The sequence below is a fragment of the Glandiceps talaboti genome, chromosome 6 (genome assembly GCF_964340395.1).
Source record: "Glandiceps talaboti chromosome 6, keGlaTala1.1, whole genome shotgun sequence".
NCBI lineage: Eukaryota > Metazoa > Hemichordata > Enteropneusta > Spengelidae > Glandiceps > Glandiceps talaboti.
In genome coordinates this window covers 6202975-6223298 of record NC_135554.1, presented here as the reverse complement: position 1 = coordinate 6223298, position 20324 = coordinate 6202975, and the positions used below count along the sequence as shown (strand labels likewise).

Here is a 20324-nt window from a genome sequence, read left to right as displayed (position 1 = left end):
GTTCATTTAAAAATATGACGTCATCTCGTCGCCATGTGATTTTAGTTCATTAGTACAGATGTACTAATTGATATTAATGAGCGATTGTCTGAAGGAAGTAGAACGGAATTAGTGATGGATTACTACTGACATGCGTCGTTTACCCTTCGCCAAGCACCATACCGTACCGTTAGCCAGATTAATGGTAAAATGTTCGACTTTGATTAGTTCTTTATGGTACTACGAAACCAGAAAGAGTATAGAGTTTTAATGTGGGGACTGTATGTCGTTGTGAAGACAACTGGGTTGAATATTTACATCCGGACGCGGTGTGGTTGGATTATATTTTAAGTGTGTATCTCTTGCTGTGTAATCTAATCGATCATGGGTGATACTTCTTGTTTTTTATAACCTCGTATTACCATATACCCTATGGTATTATTAAATTCAGATCTGTGTAAATAGTTATACTTTTTTCCTGCCGAAATCTTTTTTGTTGTTGCACGTTCGTATATATCTTAGGATTTCTCATTTAATGAAACCAGTGAATGTTACCCAATTGGATGACACGATTCTTTGTGTAGAAATTGAAAGTGAAAAGTGTCAGTCTTTTTCGTGTGTTCGAATTAGGACGTACGAATTGTGCAAATTTCCTCTGAGTTTGGCTGACAAATTACCAGTCGTCTCAAACGTCTGAGAAGAAATTGGCGCGCAACTTCTTTTGGCGCGTTTATTATACATCCGTATACAAAAAAATACAATCTACGATACTTATCCACCTAACCACTCGTGATCACATACACAAGAATCATGATGGGATATTAATTGCCGGAAGTGAGGTAGAAAGAAACGCCCCTTCGATTTCCTTTCATAAACCAGGGTCTCCCCAACGTCTATTCATAAACGAAGCAGCAGTCAGGCGAAAGATCACAAATTTCCTGGTGGGGGAGTTATTCGCTTTTCAGTTTGAAATCAAGGAATCTGGTAAGTTATTCTGACCGTCTTGACTTTTCTTGGATTTTGCAGCGTAGAATAGACTTAAATTGTACTTTGATCTTTAAATCGAGACGCAAGAAACTTGTATGGTATACCATTCGGATATATGTAAAATTACATTACAGCCGAGATTTTTTTATTGAATATCTTGTCTTTCTGCTATATATTGACTTTACGGCAACTGTTGTTTGTCATGCATAGAGCGACAACCCTGCTTACCACTGCATGGTATTTATTTCTTACTCTCACTGTAAACATTAGTATTATAAAAAATCAAACACATCACTTTCATTCGATAAAGACATAGTTATTAGTAAGAACCTTTAATCGAAACTGTTAGGTCATCGTTTACAAATACTTTGACAAGAAACTTAAAAGTAAGGAGTGAGATCAATAGTTCAATGTAAGGTAAAACACAATTCTTTTACAGGGGGTGGGGGGGTTGAGCTATTTTAGTTCTCATCCTACAAAAGCGATTTTACTTTTAATTGATCTGTTTTGTACTCGTAACTGTGATAGCAGGTTCATTGAAGTGTATTTGGTGAAAATTAGCGCCAACTGGAGGGGAACACAACTTATAAAGTTGGAATACAATAGATACATTTGCACAACTTTCTGTCCCCTCAACACAAAAAAGAAAACCAGTGGGACCTCGAAAACTGTTGCAGACGCACATTTGTATTTCTTTAATTGTTGTATACAATCTATTTTAAAGTTTGAAACAAGGGTTATTTCTAACACCACTATCTAGGTGAGAAAATTCCACAGTATGGTCACTTTGATGTTAAAATAACTAAGATGTAGGAGTGACTGCAACTATATAGATTGGGACGGTATACCAGGCCTAATGTTGGTTTGTATATGCTTAGGTATTTTTCATTACAAAGGGGAACCCCCCCCCCCCCCCCAATATATCACACTCTCATAAAATCACCACAGAGGGCGTTTTCTGAAATCAATCTACATTGAAATGCATGTCATATTGCTTGGTGAAAAACAACAACACCGTCAACGAAATGTTATGGCAATATTTATCATTGAATATATTAATCACAGCTTTTTATTGTTGCTGCATTGAATTTCCATTAAGTTGACATTAAAGGAAGTTACACAGATCCGTTATTTTAGTTTATTTTCCGAGAAATCATAAGTAGACAACATTTTTTTATTGGAAATATTTCGGTTAATTTGGTGGTTTTTTTTGTTATTTTTGAAGTATACTACTATTACTATAAGATGATGCAATTTCAAAAACAACGAGCACATCGTTATGAAAATAAAAATGAAAAGTTACAATTTTTTCTCATTACTTGGATATAAAGTCTGTAAGTGTTATATAAATCATCTAAATAAATACAGTATGGCGAATCTTTTTCTATTATATTCATTCAAGTTCTTTTAAAGGCATTTTATTCGTTTATTCTTTGACTCAAGATTCAGGACTTATAGAAATTGGGGAAAATATAAGTAAACAAATGCAAACATTGTCACAACACAAAAAGTTACAATTGGATCGAATAATAGAAAAGCCATTATTAAATATCTCTCCATACCCTGCACAATGGATCGAGTTACTACGAAAACAGAGTGACTATATACAGTTTCAATTAGGCAGCACGTTTTTTACGTCTCGCTTAACCTTTTTTGTTACAAATTACATACAATCAAATATAGTCATTAATAACGCGCAATCATATAAAATGATACGTTTTATCACATTGTATGTGAACACCAGAAATACCCGAAAATTCTCAAAGTAAATCCGATGGGAACTGACTGAAAACTGTCAATTTGAAGGTGTTTCCAGACGAAGTTTTGAATTTTGAAACCAAAATACGTTTCACGAACATGTCATCTAGCAAAATTATGAAATCCACAAAAACATAAAGTGTGATCGAGACATTTAGAATTCTCTAATTTCATGTGGTTGATAAAGTTTATCAGAATCGTTCAATTTTTTCCCTGAAAAAAGGGGAAAACCAGTTTTCCAAGAATGCGTACACTTCCTAATTTTACATTTTTTACACTTCCACGTGTGACGCATTCCCAAAATAAACTTGATAATAACAGAAATCCTTGACCTCAAACAAATAAAATAACATAAATACGTCACCATTCTTTGGAATGATATTCCTATTCAAATCAGATCGAAAAATTCCCAACATATTTTTAGGAAATCTCTGAAACAATATTTAGTAGAGCAGTACAGGTGATTAAATTGTAAACTTACAGATGTATTGACTTTTCGTTTATTGTATTAGACTTTTTCATGTAGTAAAAATGATTTTTTGTGTGTACATGTATATGTATATGTATATGAATATGTATATGTATATGTATATGTATATGTATGTGTGATTTTTTTTTCTCCCAGTTATGTTTTCAGTCATCTTAATGACTGAACCCTCTTATTGTTTTTCATTCGCAATATACAATGTCGGGGATCAGGCTAGACTAGCTGTAAGCTATTTCTTGACTCCCCATTTACCCTTCTCTCTTTTGATTTTTGTTACCATTATTTTGTAATCATTTTATACGCTTGGGTAAATAAACCACTTATATATATATTCTACACTTCTGTTAGTAAAATTATAGGGCTGTCATCACATGACCCATTTGATGAAAAATTAACAAAAAATCATCAAACCTTTACCCCTACAGTAACTAAATGCCACGATCCAAGTTACAGCACAAGTTGAAAAATTTTGGATTTATAGTTTGTGCTCCAATAATAAATAATAGAAAATACAATAATCGACCAATCAAAGTTAAGACAGGAACAAAAGACTGAGTTTCGATATCTGACATTGGGTCCATGAACCTGAACCCTGTACGTTTCGGATAGTAAGTTTATATTGTGCAAATACAACTATGGTCTACGGGTAAAGTATGGAGATATGTATTCTGATGTATGAAACAGTGTAAAGAGTACTACTGGGTGTTTAATCTTGTTTGACATATATGCAACAAGTAAAGAAAACTTGGAGAGAACAATGGAGCCAGAGTCAAACCCTCGACTTTGCTGATAGTGCGAGATAGATAGAGAGGGATCTCTCTATTTCCTTATATCTAGGATACTACAACTATATCCGCATAATAACACGAAGTACATTAGATTGTAAGGTCAAGTAGAGGTAATTTCTTTGCAGATAATACATCCCGACAGTCGACCAATGAAACTTTAAATTTTATCCCCTGTTTATATATTGTAATATCTATAATGTAAATTTATGGAACTTGTAGTGCCATGATGTGAGCTTACTTCATTCCACAGGTGGGTGTGGCTAACGAATTATCAACAATGTCAATAATCTTGTTGACCTTACAAGTACAGGTCACATCACGAATGGAGACCTCGATTGAGTATAATTGTTGATATAGCACTTTATGTGTACGCCTCCTGTTTCTGTGTAACACAATAATGTACTTTTAATAAGGTAGTATATGTACTGGCAAAAGAAGCATGACTTCAAAAAATAGGGTAGGTAGGTCGAATTTTTATTTTATTTTACAATTCTTCATTTACTTCCACCCAAAGACAAGATACTCGTTGGTCACAATATTTCCGTAACAGTTGATGAGGTGTAAAAGAAGTAAATGAAGACATATGTAATTCAGAAGTAGAAAAACATAATATGCAGACTGTGCTGTTATAGGCCGAAATGACATGGTTTCTCTCTGGAATGTGATTTTATTTTTAAAATTCACCAAAGATACTTTGGAAAGAAAATCTACAGGGAAATATAAGTATATTATCATATTTTACTTTTTCTTATAAACAAATGTTTAGGGTCGGCAGTTTAAACTAGGGTCGGTCATGTTATCGGAAACACACCGTTTATTTTATTTGGCTGTAGCACAAAAAATGGGAAGCGATATTTTTAGCATAACATGACGACAATTCAAAGTTTAGGTACACCAGAGTTGTCTAGAAAAAGACCTAAACACGCACAGTACTGGCTAAACTCGTTCCATCGGCAAATCCCACCTCTTTAGAATTATCGCATACAAAAGTTGTAAATAGAGTTGAAATTTAAAACTGCAACAGTACAAACAAAAGTAACAACAAACATACATACATACATACATACATACATACATACATACATACATACATACATACATCATAGTATATACATACATACATACATACATACATACATACATCGTACGTACGTACATACATACATACATACATACATACATACATACATACATACATACACACACACATACATACATACATACATACATACATACATACATACATACAAACAAACAACCAACCAAACTAACAAACCACAAAAAAAAATAAAAAATAACGAAATCTGAACCTTACTGCATGCAACTTTAAACCTTCAAGGATGAAGTTCAATACCGAATATTTCAAACATACTTCACACTCAAATTTCAAAACTATTTATTGAAATATATTAAATTAGTTATAGAAATATTCATTAAATTACAGAGATTAGATTCGACGATTATTCCAGATCGTTTTCATTCTGGGCTTGTGTCGACTTCAATGCAATAGGGAACTTGCAAACCCGCCATGTTGAATGTTGCAGCATGTGAAATGTGATAATAAATACTAATCAATTAGTATTGTAAACAGTGTTGATACATTGTTTGTAACCACAAATAATCAATTCATAATTACCCTGACAATTGTGGGAGATTAATTTTATCAGTAGCTCCAGATTAGGTATTACGATAACCACAGATAATCCCATAGTCCTTTGCGTTGAATTGCAAGTTCCCTATTAGATTAGGTGCATGAGAAGTTTGACGTTTATCCCGGACCTAGGCCTAAACAAATTTTGCGTGGCTCCGATTACGCTCAGTTTTAGAATATGTGAGGGTACGTAGGTAGACATTTTTTGTTGTTTATTTTTTTCATATGTGAGTGTCTAGTTCAGGTAGTTATGGTTTCCGTTGTTTTTCATATGGTCTCTGTGTTATCAGTTTCTTCCCATCAGATGTACAGTCATTACAGATTGGAAGAACAGTTTTATATTGTCTTTTTAAAGTTGATGTCAGTTTCCGCATCTAGTATTTCTCGCGAGACAATTTTCGCGCTTGTATTATTTTTTTCTCTTGAATACGTGAAAGAAAGTTAGGGTCGGCAGTGAAGAAATAAGTGGGGCCGGGTAACCGGAACAACACATTTTTTAGGCCTACATAAAATAACAATAAACATACATTCGACAATTATTATATTATTCACAATACGTATCTTCCATGACATTAGAGTAGTCTTTTGAATAGTACGGTTGCTAGGTAAGTTGACTTCCTACAATAGGGTTTCCTAGACACTTTTCTTCATTCACATCTACTGATTTATGTATCATTGAATCATTATGTAGTACCAGGTTCGAAATATGCCTCTTGCAAGAAATTTTAAATGCATACTCAGTACGCATAATGCGACAACTACAAATATCACCCCTCCAAAAAAATAGATCAATAAATATAAATAGAAAGAAAGAAAGACAGACAGACAGACAGACAGACAGACAGACAGACAGACAGACAGACAGACAGACAGAAAGAAAGAAAGAAAGAAAGAAAGAAAGAAAGAAAGAAAGAAAGAAAGAAAGAAAGAAAGAAAAGAAAAAAATGAAAGGAAAAAAAAATAAAGTTACAAAAAAGCACAGACAAGGAAAAAGTAAGCATTCACATTAGGCCAAGAAATTTTCTTATTTTGTTTCTCGCCCCACGTAAAATGCGGTGACGTACGTGTCCTATTTTGTTATTTATGTTACATCCCTTCTTACTGACCTATAGGATTATAGATAGAGGAGAAGGAAAGAGAAATGTATGCCAGGTGTTTTAAAAACAAAAAATATGAAATAAGCAACATAATGACACGCATGTTGTCAGGTGATCAGAAGTAAAAGATTTTTTTTTCACTCTGAGTGATTTACGCGTATCCACGTAACATATCCACAACTTCCTGGTAGGGAAATATTTTCTGAAGTTCTAACTGGTCGCCGATTAAAATACACTTCCTGTAGAGTGGTCGACCTACTTCCCTACATCACTGATCACGTGTACGACGTCAACACCAGTACTGTATGTATTGGTACTGCTCCTCTGCTTTCCTTGTGGATGGTCATAGCATTTATAAGCAGTGCCTTGGAGTGCAGAGCTACAAGAACAAAACCCATCGCCACCATGGTTGACAGCTACTGTTTGAAATGTAATATTATCGTCATAGTCTGCCTGGCAAGCATTTTAGGTGAGTATGTCACGGTGTACTAGGTTCGTAGTATCGGTGGGTTTTACTTTGTCTTTGTTGCAACTGTTGTTGCCTTCTCTGCTATCGAAACGTTTTATGCATTTCATGGGCATAAATTGAGTGAGAGCTGGAAAACTTGGGATTGAGTTTGACTTAGAATTGAAGTTTCACATTAACATCATGTTCATGTTATTTGAACTGTCATAATGAGAAATGTGCTTGTCTTGAGTTGCGTAAACTTTATAATTGAGAGTATTCTATTTGAATGTAAAGCCTGGATAAACCTGTCCCAGGTTTAACTAGAATTCACAGTAATAATATTGTTGCATGTATGTGAACCAGTACATTAACTATGGTCTACTTATGGAATTTACAGCAGTTCTGATAATTTGACATGCAATTGAGAGTTCGTTCACTCTAAAAATACAGGAACCTAATCTAATGTATTTTAAAGTAGAGAATAAAGTTTCGTGAACATAAAATGAACAATGATTTCTTTCTGTTAACACAGTAGTTGTTGACACTTCAGCGATACCCTACGGTGATAACATTTCAAGAGGCGCTGTACAAGACGCTACGGTCTTTTATGTAAATATACCTGAGGTACGTTTAACAACTTTTTTTGTTTAGTGTCATATTATATCTGCAGTTTTGAGCAATACATGAAGTTATTACTATTCCGAAGTACTGTGTGTTATTCTAGAATTAAGCAGGCAAGAATAATGGAAGTTGGTAGAGCTTCATTTTAGAGTTGCATCGAGATGCGCTTCGGTCAGTTTTGGAGTTCGCCGGATATAAAAGGAGGTATGTAAAGGTGGAAAAATTGTCAAAGTGCTCGATAAAGTGCTCGATCGAGCACTTTGCAAAAAACAGCAAAGTGCGCGTATGGCGCCTCCAAAGACGTGGATGGAAGATCCCATGTGACAAGATCAGACCAATCTTTTTCCAAAAACAAATATATATATATATATATATATATATATATATATATATATATATATATATATATATATATATATATATATATATATATATATATATATATATATATATATATATATATATATATTCAGCCTAACATGAATCAGGCCTAGTTCAGGGTTGAACATTCACCAAAGTACTGTACTCTATTTACAACAAAGCACAACCGGTCTTGATCAAAGTGTGCCGGGCTTGACCGACGTCAGTATCGTTGTTGAAGTATAGACCGCATATTCAATTACCTTATGAGCGTGTAGGACCCCGGACTCGTGTTGAGAAGGTTGTGGCACAACGTTTTCAGTGAAATTTCCAGGCAATATTACAACTGTAATGGGAAGCTCACCATATGTTTATAGTCAAGTTATGAAATAAAATACTAGTACATTATACAACCGATGTCTGAACGTGTATCCCAATAAGACATTAGACACGTAATATTTCAAGGCGGAGAGGACGCAAGTAAGCCAGATCACTCAAGACTCTCGAACTCACGAAAATGTACGTTATTTTTAGAAAATGAAATGATGCCGGTTTTGTTCAGGAATTGTGTGTCTGATGGGGTTTCATGTAGTATTCAATAATTTGTTTTAGTAAATCGTCATATTTGCTATTTACCTCAAAACTTGGTTTCACACATTGTTCGACACTCGCTGTTTCGTATCAAAATCGGAAGATTTTGTTAGGTAATTCGCCAGAACACTACCGGACGAGCATGTCGGAAATTTCCCGTATAGATTTTTTATATTTTATTGTCCACGACGAGTGTCTGTATGAAAGTATGATAATGTTTGAAAGTTCATAAATTTGGTTTGTGAGCGTCTGTCTCAAAAGTTATTGTGAATTTGGACGACGGGTATTTGTTGAAAGTCCCTAAACTTGTATGTGAGCGAACGTCTGTATCAGTGTCCATGAATTTGGTTGGTGTCTGCCTGAAAGTATCTGTATTTGGACTAAGTCACATAGGATGGAATAAAATGTATGATTTGCGTATTTCAAATGAATGTGATTGGATATCAATGTTTATGGAGCGTGCTGTTATCGGCGATATCCAATCAGACACATACATGGAAGGTAGTTAGAAAGAATTTATTTGCTCCAATTCTCCCACATGGCGTCAGAAATCGGTTGATATCTTTGACCGATTGTAACAACGACACGGTTTATCTGAAGTTTATTAAATGTTTGCCGAGTAAAACGAAAACGGTCGGTTGAAAGTTCACGTTGTCGTACGGTTGTGTCCCGGGTGTTGTGTGTTCTGTTGCAAACCTTGTCTATACCTCGCGGTGGGTGGACTTGCGCGATCACAGAAACAAGTGTTATTTTACCCCTTTCATATACAATTGGCTAAAACACGTCAATATCATCGATATTATGGACATTTTATTGTATTTTGATGGAAACATTCTGATACATATTTCGGGAAACTAGTGCCTGTGGTTGGGACTATACTTCAGAATCTGCAATCTACTCAGTAAACAAGGACTAGCCTATTTTAGAGCGGGAAATATATATATATATCAATCGTAACGTCTTGAAATAAATTTGAATCTTTATCCAGTATCCATCTTTCAGTATAATCACCTATGTGCTTATTTTCATTCTAATCCTAGAAGTAGTAGAAAAAGAATATGGTGCAAAATCATGTCATAACATTGTTGGTGACTTACACGAGGTAGAACGCGCCTTCGGGGACACATTTATTCTGTAAAATCTGTAAAATTTCTCCTCTCTCTGAAATGACAAAATAAATGTGGGGGTCATTGTGTTTGTTTTTAAACAAACCGACACCCCTTTCTTTTCCCCGGATCGTAGATGGTTAACACAGGATTTGGCAGCCATGCTGGATTCTAAAAAGCTAAGTTTGATAATATGCACTTTATTTTTGGGATGCATTCCATGTTAACTTGCGATGTACTTTTATATTAAGACATACTGTAGTCGTTCCCACTTATCACAACCCTGCCTATGAGCTTCCACGACGTACCTTTCTCGTATAAATCATTTCCTATCGCTATTTCTCGAACGGTCGTCATCTGCATTTCTTATTTTTATTAATGATATGCAATCCAGTTCACGAAGTGACGTTTATTACTGCTCCATGAACGTCGGCGTCACACTACGCTAATTGTAGCATTATGAAGTCACTTCCTCTGGACCGAACCAAACTATAACCGATGGCTATTATTATTATTTCCCACATTGGATATAATTTCTGAGCGAACAGGAATTGCATAAGGGACGATATTGAAATTGGTGATTGTCTCGGAATGCAAAAAAAAATCAGTAAACAGTAATGTAGTGATGGTTTACTTGAGATCTGGCGAAGTCATGGATTATTTCTTGTCGTTGTTTTCAGTCAAGAAGTTGGCAGTACCAAGTATATGGAATTTACAAAACAGTAGTAACGGGTTATTTATAGATTTCTATCAAAATATTAACAGCAATGAAGTGTTAATTAAAATTGTTCACACGAATGTTTTCGAACTTATGTTTTCGTTAGCAATATTTTTTGTCATCTATTAACGATCTGATAATACTGAAAGAAGTGAATCTATTCAATAGAAATATACTGAACATGATATAAACTTACACCCAGACTTTATTTTCGTGTTCAACGATCAAGAAAAATCTTCGCTCTCGCATCTAGACACACACTTAAAAACCCCACACGTACACACCAAGAAATTCAGTTTTTCTTTATACTATTTCTTGTCATGTTACAAATGTCACTGCCATTAAATCTCCAGTATGAAGTCTGTGACGCACGCCGAACAAAATGTTTCTTCTTCCTGAAATATTCGAAGTTTTCGACTGTATGGGAGTGCGTTATTTGACGTCTTCGGACAGCTGTCAAAATGGAGGCTAGAATTGAGACTGGGCGTTGGAGGCGCCATACGCGCACTTCGCTGTTTTTAGCAAAGTGCTCGATCGAGCACTTTACCGAGCACTTTACCACTTTTGGTACCTTTACTATACCTGGAATGGGCCCACTACATAAGAAACGGGACACATTCTGTTAGAAATGCTTACCTATTCAAAATATTTCAGAAATGCCAGGCAATTCAAGTCATGATGTCTTTTCAATCGTCAAAATGTGAAACAATTTATCGTGCACAGAACAAAAATTTATAATTTAAACAGAGTAAAATACATATTTGTAAAATATAAATAGCTAAAACTTATAAAATAGAAAAACAAATCATGTACGAAAAAAAATTCTATTGGAGAATGTCTATTGTTGTTTTCTATTTACAGGATATAGATGTTGGATCGGAAGTCTACCAGTTCGACACACATGTTATACTTGGTAATGATAGTACTATTCAAATTGACAATGGCAACACGGTGAGTTACAACCTCGACGGTAAAATACTTTGGCAGTAATACTAGAAACTTATTGCTTGTTACTATATAGGTTGTAAAAGTTAAACCATGTTAGATTGTAAGGTGACAAGTTCTGTTCATTTGTTACAAGTTTGAGAGAGTTTGAGAGAGAGAGAGAGAGAGAGAGAGAGAGAGAGAGAGAGAGAGAGAGAGAGAGAGAGAGAGAGAGAGAGAGAGAGAGAGAGAGAGAGAGAGAGAGAGCGAGCGCGCGCGCGCGAGAGAGAGAGAGAGAGAGAGAGAGAGAGAGAGAGAGAGAGAGAGAGAGAGAGAGAGAGAGAGAGAGAGAGAGAGAGAGAGATATGTTTCACTTCCTTATCGCCTTTTTAAGGGTTGGTAGCGCTAAAACACGGGTATAAAACATATAAACCCTGCTGGCAAATACTACCTTTTTATTGATTATTCGTTCAAGTGTTCAGAATCTGCAAGGGAATCCCTACGATGATAAAGTACAAGTGTACCCAAGCTATGCGGAACCAACACTTGGTTTTTGCAACCATATATTTTATTCGCAACGGCTATCACCACAACACGTTATTAAGTTTAATATGACATATAAATCAAGTACCATTCAGCTTTCGATCTGTCCTGGTCGACAGTGTTCCTCGTATCTGAACGTTGAAATAACAAATATCAAGAATGCAACTTAAAAGAAAGTGAATACGTTTTGAACAACTTGTATATTCATATCACTCAACATATATAGATACTTATCATGCGAACGACGTCGACAAAATGACTAATTGTGGTCGTTCACATACCAGAGATATACTTAAGTCTGGTGCGAGATTTTATATCTTTTCAAAATTACGAGCTTATGAATAATTTATGATCTCTGAGATAAAATGTCATGACTATTGTATTTTAGAAAACCCTAGCCTATATCTATGTAGTCTATCTGCTAGACCTCGTATGTTCTTCCGATAGAATACGACACACGACCGAACATCGCTATCGAGGATGGAACATCCAAGTGTTCGGGCAAGCCCTCACTGCGAACTTCGTTCGCTTATAGTATCGACAGAAAGCCCGAACGTCTAGCAGCAAGCCTAATATCTATGCAACGCAGTGCACCAACACCATTAAGCTGTCCACAAAGTTACATTATGTACTAGGTATGGACAATTCAAGTTGTCACCGTAAATCACGAGCCTCATTATGACAAGCCTACACATACAATGTTCCGTTAATGGGGACAATGTACCATATCTTTGAAATGTATTTTAAAATCTCTGATTATATAGGCAATTGCCCATGGAAAACATTTGTGTTTCAACAAAACAAGTCCTGAAAAAACTGCCCACTTTGTCCCACTTCCCAATAATTAGGGAACCCCTAATCATTAGGGACGCAACCCCTAATCATTAGGGACAGTCGCACAAAGTCGCACAAGCTCAATAAACGAACGTCGTTCGTTTAGGACAACCTCCATCCTCTTAAACGAACGTTGACAAGTATGACATCACAGTTTTATATATGATGTAAACCATGATGACAATTGTAGTGGTCATACCACTATGATCGATGCAATGTAGAAACATGATGGTGAACATGATGTCCCAACCTTATGAACCTGTTTACTGATATGATGATAAACACTTCAAAATGCTACCATAAACCCAGCACTGTATCTCACATTTGTAGTAAATTTTTATCACCTTATCAACATATATCTCAGTAGTAAATACAGAAGCGTTTATCATTGAAGGCGTGACAGTTTTCGAAACTTGGTTAAAAGTGCGACAGTGAAGTTCAGCAATCGCATTGACGCCATACACCCCTCCCATCTAAACGAACGAAGTTCGCTTATTGAGCGAAAGTATACAAAAAGGGTTATCAAAAGTAATTAGTAAAAAGTCTGTACCATTCTGAAATGTAGAAAAATATGCTAATGCTTCTTCTACTTCTCCATTACCTCTAAGCATTTCCTTCGTGTGACCTTTTTTGTCAACTGGTCAGGTCCTTTCGATCATCTCGACTACTAATGACAAGAAACAAATAGCATAGCATGTCTTCCCTACCACAGCTCATTGGTCATTCTGATCATGTGAAACACACTAGACCTGTTTACTGCTGGTCAGTTTATTTCATTATTATAAGAATTCAAATTAAACGAATAATTATTACATAAGTGGTGGTTACAGTAGAACTTTGGATCAGATGGTTATTTCTGGATTATGCGCTAATCAACCAACCAACCAACCAACCAATCAATCAATCAATCAATCAATCAATCAATCAATCAGACAGACAGACAGACAGACAGACAGACAGACAGACAGACAGACACACAATTAAACAAACAATCACAGGAACGATCAAACAAGCAACCAAACGAGCAAACAAACAAACAAACAAATTACTGATTTTAGTGCATATATATGACTGGTATTGTCTATGTATTGTTTATACAGAATGATAGATTTGTTACTGGGAACAACCTGACAATATTCGTCAAAGGATTCCTTAGTTATGACGTCACACCAGATTTTAATCTGACAGTTATCATCGTTACCAATGTAAGTTATTTGTAATCGAATATTTCACTTGTATTACGTCATTCAGCATTTACAATGTCTTAAACAGTAGTACATTGTTATTTCTATGTCAGTACAAAAGTACAGTTCGTTAAACTTCTACATCTGGGCATTATGACAGAAATGAACAATACTGATATGATGTGGATATTGAATAGTGAAATGTTGATACTGCAATATAAAGGCAAACTAAAAAAAATCAGTGTGTCCGATAACCCGACCGACCCTAGTTTTAGCCTCCGACCCTAAATATTTGTTAACATGTAAAACAAAAAGATATTACATTTTTTGTCTGTTCGATCTTCATGCAAGTCTGTTTTCTTTCCCCAGTGACGTCTCTATTGACTGACAAGATATCGACCTACGTAGACCCTATTTTCTGAGACTATGCATGTTATCGGAAATACACAATATTTTTGTATCGTCTAATTTGAGTATTCTGTACTGCTTAGTATGGTTTGACGTTTATGTTTTCTGAAGGAGAAGCTGATATGCAATCTCATGTTTTATCTTCTGTATTAATAGAACGCCTCGGACACTCCTGTAGTCATGACGTACACTCTGTGTATAGAGGTCAGTGACCTTGATACATGGCCACCTGTGTATAATGAGGATTGTGCAACTCCAATCAGTGACACAAAGGTAAAACACACACACACACACACACACACACACACACACACACACACACACACACACGTGATGTTTTCATCGTCCTTCTGGGATATCTTAAAATAGGATGTGAAAGTAATTAAGTGGTATTCACTACACATTAAGATCTACAATCATGGTGAACAATGTAAAAACACGGTCTCAAGTAATGTAGGGGTGTTTTTTCTGTTTCTAATATATTATTTAACCAACCCAAATTTTCAGCTCCAATATCAATTTATTTTTAATTTTCGCCCCCTTAACGCAACAGCACAATCTCTGGCAAGAATATGCAAGTGTGTTTTAACGAAGGCCGTGGCGGCAGCGACAAACATAACATTTCTTTCAAGATGAAACATATTCAAGTTGGGAGAGAGGCTGATATCATTCCTATTGTGTAAAGAAGCTGGAAAAGGGCTTGTTACCAGGAAGCTAATGAAAAGGAGATAGAGAGGAGGAAAATGAGAGGCAGAGAAACATGAAGGAGATGATTTTTTAAAAATAAACCGACCGACCGACTCTTTTGATGAGTGTACATGGAAAGCTAATTTCCAATGCAATTTTATGCAATTTTAATAAAGTTATATTATATTATATTATAGACAATATACACACTATAATAAACCTATGTCGTTGTCTTTAAAAAATGAAAATAAAATACCATTCATAGAACCAGAATTATTGTTATATAATAAGTTGAACCATGTGATTTGTAAAATCAAAGTTTAATACCCTGTCTGGTTTACCAATCAAGTATTGTCTGTATTTTTTCGCCACAGGGTGGTCCGTTATTTGAATGCACGATTAATAGTATTTCCTTGAGGACTATGGCTCCAAAGTTGGCGGTCGACACGTACAACAATCAATGTAAGCATTTCTGTTGACGGCTGTAAAATGACTGATGAGAGAAAAATATATTACTAAGAAATATGTATGTAAATCAGATATGGAAATACTGTCATTAGTGCAATGATATCAATCTATACAGTAATTGCTACCAAACACATTCTAAAACGAATTATTGTGAACTATTACCAGATTGTTCGCATTGCATAGATTCGATTGATTGACCTATGAGTCGATTAGTAATATAATATGTATAATGACATAATCTGTAACCGAGACCTTTTTTATGCATTCCTAATATAAATTTGCAAGCTCAAGTCCTAAGCTACACCAAGAAGCGACACTGTAGTATAAATGCTCTTTATTGTCATCAGGGTATGCACCAAATTACATGAGATTTGAAGATTACATTACTCAGAATTTTTTGGCAATTGAGTATGCAAATGGATAATTAATATTCATTGGATATTTACCAAATGCTAGTCACTTCTAGCTTGTCTCGTAAGACTGGCGAGGAGCAAGTTAAAAGTGATGAGACAGACAGACAGACGTCGACGGTAGGCAGACAGACATCACGATTTCACAATCTCTCCTTACATGATGCTAAGCAACTGTAAGGACGATTCAACCACAATTGAATCTTTGACCGTTTAGTTGTTTTTGCTATGCTTTCTGTGTAACACAATACAAAGGACTTACATTCTAATATATTTTGCATTTAGGCAGCATGACAGTAGTAATTCCTTTGCACAACGAATTAGCACCACTGGATAGAAACTCGTCATCATTTTTCAGCTGTAGCAGTGCTGTTGAACAGCCACAGATCAGCACGTTGATTGACAAGGTAGGTGGTCCTCACCCTATTCAGGCAATCTTAAATTTGCAACCATTGTCTAGCTGTTGAATATACATTTCTGTGGGCACTACCCAATTTTACAAATGGTTGATAATTAAAACTGGGTTTGAAGGTGTGGGGAAACATTCCCCTTATTATTGTACTTTTAAAATTCTTTTAAATTGGCTGTCGCTTTGTGATCGCTACATTTATCATAGAGCTTCATTAATGTAAAAATATGTCATAATCTAACACCAGCGTATGTTTACTCGAGTAAGTAACACTCACTGCAGAAACACTACAGCAGCCACAAGTAAAGAAGGGTATATACCGAGGGCACGCACAGCTATACAAGAATTCCTTTAAATGAGTAGACCCAACTCTAATGAACTCCTTACCATTTGATATACGTAACAGTGATAGTGCTAGTAAATTTAAAACAGTGTATGCTCATTACTGGAAGCACTTGTGACTGTACACTACACTACACTATACTACACTACACTACACTACACTACACTACACTACACTACGCTACACTATACTACACTACATTATAATTGTACGTTTTTTATGTATGTGTTACTGTCCCCTTTCTCGATTTTGTGGTTTATGTTCTTTCTTTGTTTTGTGTTTTGTGTTTTGTCCTGACTTTTCATGTGCTTTTTGATGTATATTTTTAATTTAGAATAATTGTAAGATTGGTCAGTCAGGCTAAAATTATCTCGAATAAAAATAAAGTGAATAATACTACTAAAACTTAGGAGCATATGTGAGATACATCAATACATCGCTAAGCAACTAAACCAATAGTTAGTAGTATAGGTGTCCACAACATGCAGGAATCTGTAACGAAATTAAAAGTTCGGTAAACCTTCTGTTGAACAGTGAAAGAGTGAAGATTTGAATAATATGTTTAGTGCATGTCTTTGTGTATGTTGCATCCTGCCCACTGTGGCTAATATACACATTCAGACAATACTTACATTTTCCTCATATTAATTCCAATCAAAGTGTACGTAAACAATACTTTTATCCAACTCTAGATATCTGAATACGAAGGTCCAATGTTATCTGAAATGGTCTTAACAAAAGACGATTATTATACAGATGTAGTTACGTTTTATGCACAAAATCTAAAGAGCGTCGAAGACCAAGTGGTGCATTGTAGGTACGGTGGAGGGAAATTTGCACCACAAAATGCTGAGATTATTATTAAATTTAAAGGTAATATATCTTAAATCTGCACTAGCTGTATATGTTGGGTATTATATTGTGATCGGAAAAACAAATGTATTATCATGTTTTATCAACCCTGAGTTTTGGATACGGATTCATATTGCATCATACTAGGTGTGATGCTACACAAATGTGTATGCACACAGAAGATTAATACATCTCATGGGGAACAATATAGCGAATACTTTGAAAAAAAACCTACATTCCAGTTGTAACTAATACAACATTAAATTGCAAATTAATTAACATAATGTGATTGGTATCGCTATCGACTGCACGACATAGCTCAGTGAAGGCTTGTAGAAAATGACAAATATGATATGTAAGAAAATGTAACCTGTTAGATACAATAGCCAATATACGTTTTAACATGTTGTATGGAAATACATCTTTTCTGAAATTCTTCCTGTTGGCACCACATAGACACATTTGATTCTGTGAACACATGACTTAATTAGAACATACGCTAAATCAAAGCCTGATTTATTCCCATTGATATGCATCATGTTGATTTTTTTTCATTTTTCTAAATGTTTCCCCCCCCCTATATTTTACGATCTCAAATGTGTGTGTGTGGGGGGGGGGGGAGTGTGCGTGCACTTTAATAGGAACAAAAAAAAATAAGAATGAGTGTGAACATGTTACAAGTCTGTAGAATTATATTCAAGCTGGCCTTGTCTTTTAATTTTTTAAAAATAAAAATAATAATAACAACATTATAACATGAGTTTATTTCAAGGACTGAATTATCCTTGTTCTCTGCTCTGATATCAGAACAGCCAAATGCAAATTTCCAACATCTGTCACTCCTATCTGCCATCTCAACATGTATACCTCTTCGGAAAGAATGACCAACTTTGACACTTCCTCTCTCCAAGCGAAGTTTACTTTAGCATAATGTACATAAATTGTGTAACACTTTTAGCACAGATTAGTAGTTCTATATCACTTGGGTCACAAATTAGCTGGCTGACTGCGTAGAATGATAATGTACATCTCAACATCGTGGCCATTATCTAGCATTTCCTTCCCTACAGGTTGCCCAGCAGGAAAATATGGTTATCTATGTGATCGCAACTGTGTCTGTCAAAATGGCGCCCTCTGTCATGGATTCAATGGCGCATGTAAATGTCTGCCAGGATGGAAGAGCCCAGGATGTGACATCCGTAAGTTCTATTACCCTATAGTGTTAAAAAGAATTACACAGTTCCAAAACAACCATAATACCAGGCCAATTTTAGAATATGTAAACACTGCCATGAATATTATTCCCCCAGTGAGAAGACTTTCACTTGTCCAGCCGTTGGACATACAAATGAGGACTTGTTCCCACTACATATAGTAGTGACAAGGTTTCAAATAACATGTATATTTTCCGGCTGTACAAATTCTTGAGATTGATATAATTATACATGTACAAACTTTAATTAAAGTGGAATGTGAGTATGGGACAGATTTCCCCGAACATCAAATTCCTCAATTCTTTCTAAACTTTAATAGCTTGTACAGCTTAAATCTTCTGAAATAACGGAATTTTTAAATCTCTCTATTTTCCTCTATTTTGGGGGTAGGGGTGGGGTGGGGGATGGATTCTAATATAACTAAATGCGGCATTTCGACCTCAATGTCCAAAATGTGTATTGTAGTCTCTAGATCTCTTTTTCACTGATATTAACTTAGCATTTTAAGTTGGTGTTTTCTTGAAGGTGCATTCACTCACTAACACAAACTACGTAACATGATGGCGGTTCTAAACGTGCCGGGTACCATGAAAGCATCATGCAATGAAAGGCACCGGTGAGTGTTGTCGTGACGTGTTAACGACGACCGGGCTCAAAAATCTAATATTCTATGTTTATTTACATGTCCAACTAGTCTTGTGTGTGTGGTGTAATAGCCAATTACGATCACATAAGGGCTTGTCTACGATGGTCGATACGGTTCTTCAAAATTCAGAATTCAAAATTGTTCGTAGTCGGGGGTATTGTCCCCTGTGTAACGACTTGTTAAATATAGAAAGAAGTGTTTTATTTATTACATCTCTAATTACCATACAATGGATGGAGCCTTCCGCCATCTTTTTTCCGAATTTTGAATTTTGACGAACCGTATCGTCCATCGTACTTGTCACTGGTCCTCCTTTTCAGTATCACCTCTTTCCCTTATTTATGTTCACTTGTTAACGAAAAGTCCTTGTATAATACACTGGGATTACTGATGAGTTTGAATTTCAAAATGATTCCATTTATTCTGCAGCTATTCCCAGGGCAGTTATAGATGTTGATGTCCAGATCATAAATGCACCTTTGAGATCTTCACAAACTCTCAACTGTCAAATATACAACATACATGCACCAGTAGTATCTTGGACTCGAAACGGGTCACATTTTGACTTCGGTGTCCCAACTGGAGTGGTGACCACACGTAGAGGGAAACTTAACGACGGGTAGGTCGACTTTATTACTTGGATGAGTGTACGTTGTTTTACTGGAAATTGGAGAATTTTGTCACACGTTTCCTCACAACCTTAAGCTTCCCCTCACGAGAATACCATGCAGTTATTAATCTTTAAAGGAGAATGCACCTCGGGGACAAATTTCCCTGAAAATCATGGTTCTTCAGATTTCTGGTTCTTTCA

General features: G+C 35.6%; 2 protein-coding genes across 2 annotated transcripts in view; both read left to right on the top strand.

Annotated features, from left to right (window-relative positions):
* The first annotated feature begins 7032 nt into the window (after window positions 1-7032).
* Window positions 7033-15631, top strand: LOC144436050 (uncharacterized). The gene is made up of 6 exons (XM_078124705.1): window positions 7033-7216; window positions 7728-7819; window positions 11460-11542; window positions 13993-14097; window positions 14641-14757; window positions 15546-15631. Exons 1-4 carry the CDS (start codon window positions 7087-7089, stop codon window positions 14021-14023), a joined length of 336 nt encoding a protein of 111 aa, XP_077980831.1. The 5' UTR covers window positions 7033-7086; the 3' UTR covers window positions 14024-14097; window positions 14641-14757; window positions 15546-15631.
* Window positions 15632-16419: 788 nt separating this feature from the next.
* LOC144436523 (uncharacterized) overlaps window positions 16420-20324 on the top strand; it is an 8474-nt gene continuing 4569 nt past the window's right edge. The window contains exons 1-3 of the mRNA XM_078125331.1: window positions 16420-16456; window positions 18724-18852; window positions 19943-20132. The gene's annotated coding sequence lies outside the window, so the exon portion shown is untranslated. The remainder of the gene's footprint in view (window positions 16457-18723; window positions 18853-19942; window positions 20133-20324) is intronic.

Coding starts and splice junctions, on each gene's coding strand:
- LOC144436050 (XM_078124705.1), top strand. CDS start 7,087: ATGGTCATAGCATTTATAAGCAGTGCCTTGGAGTGCAGAGCTACAAGA. Junction 7,820..11,459: donor TTTATGTAAATATACCTGAG/GTACGTTTAACA, acceptor TACAGGATATAG/ATGTTGGATCGGAAGTCTAC. Junction 11,543..13,992: donor AAATTGACAATGGCAACACG/GTGAGTTACAAC, acceptor TTGTTTATACAG/AATGATAGATTTGTTACTGG.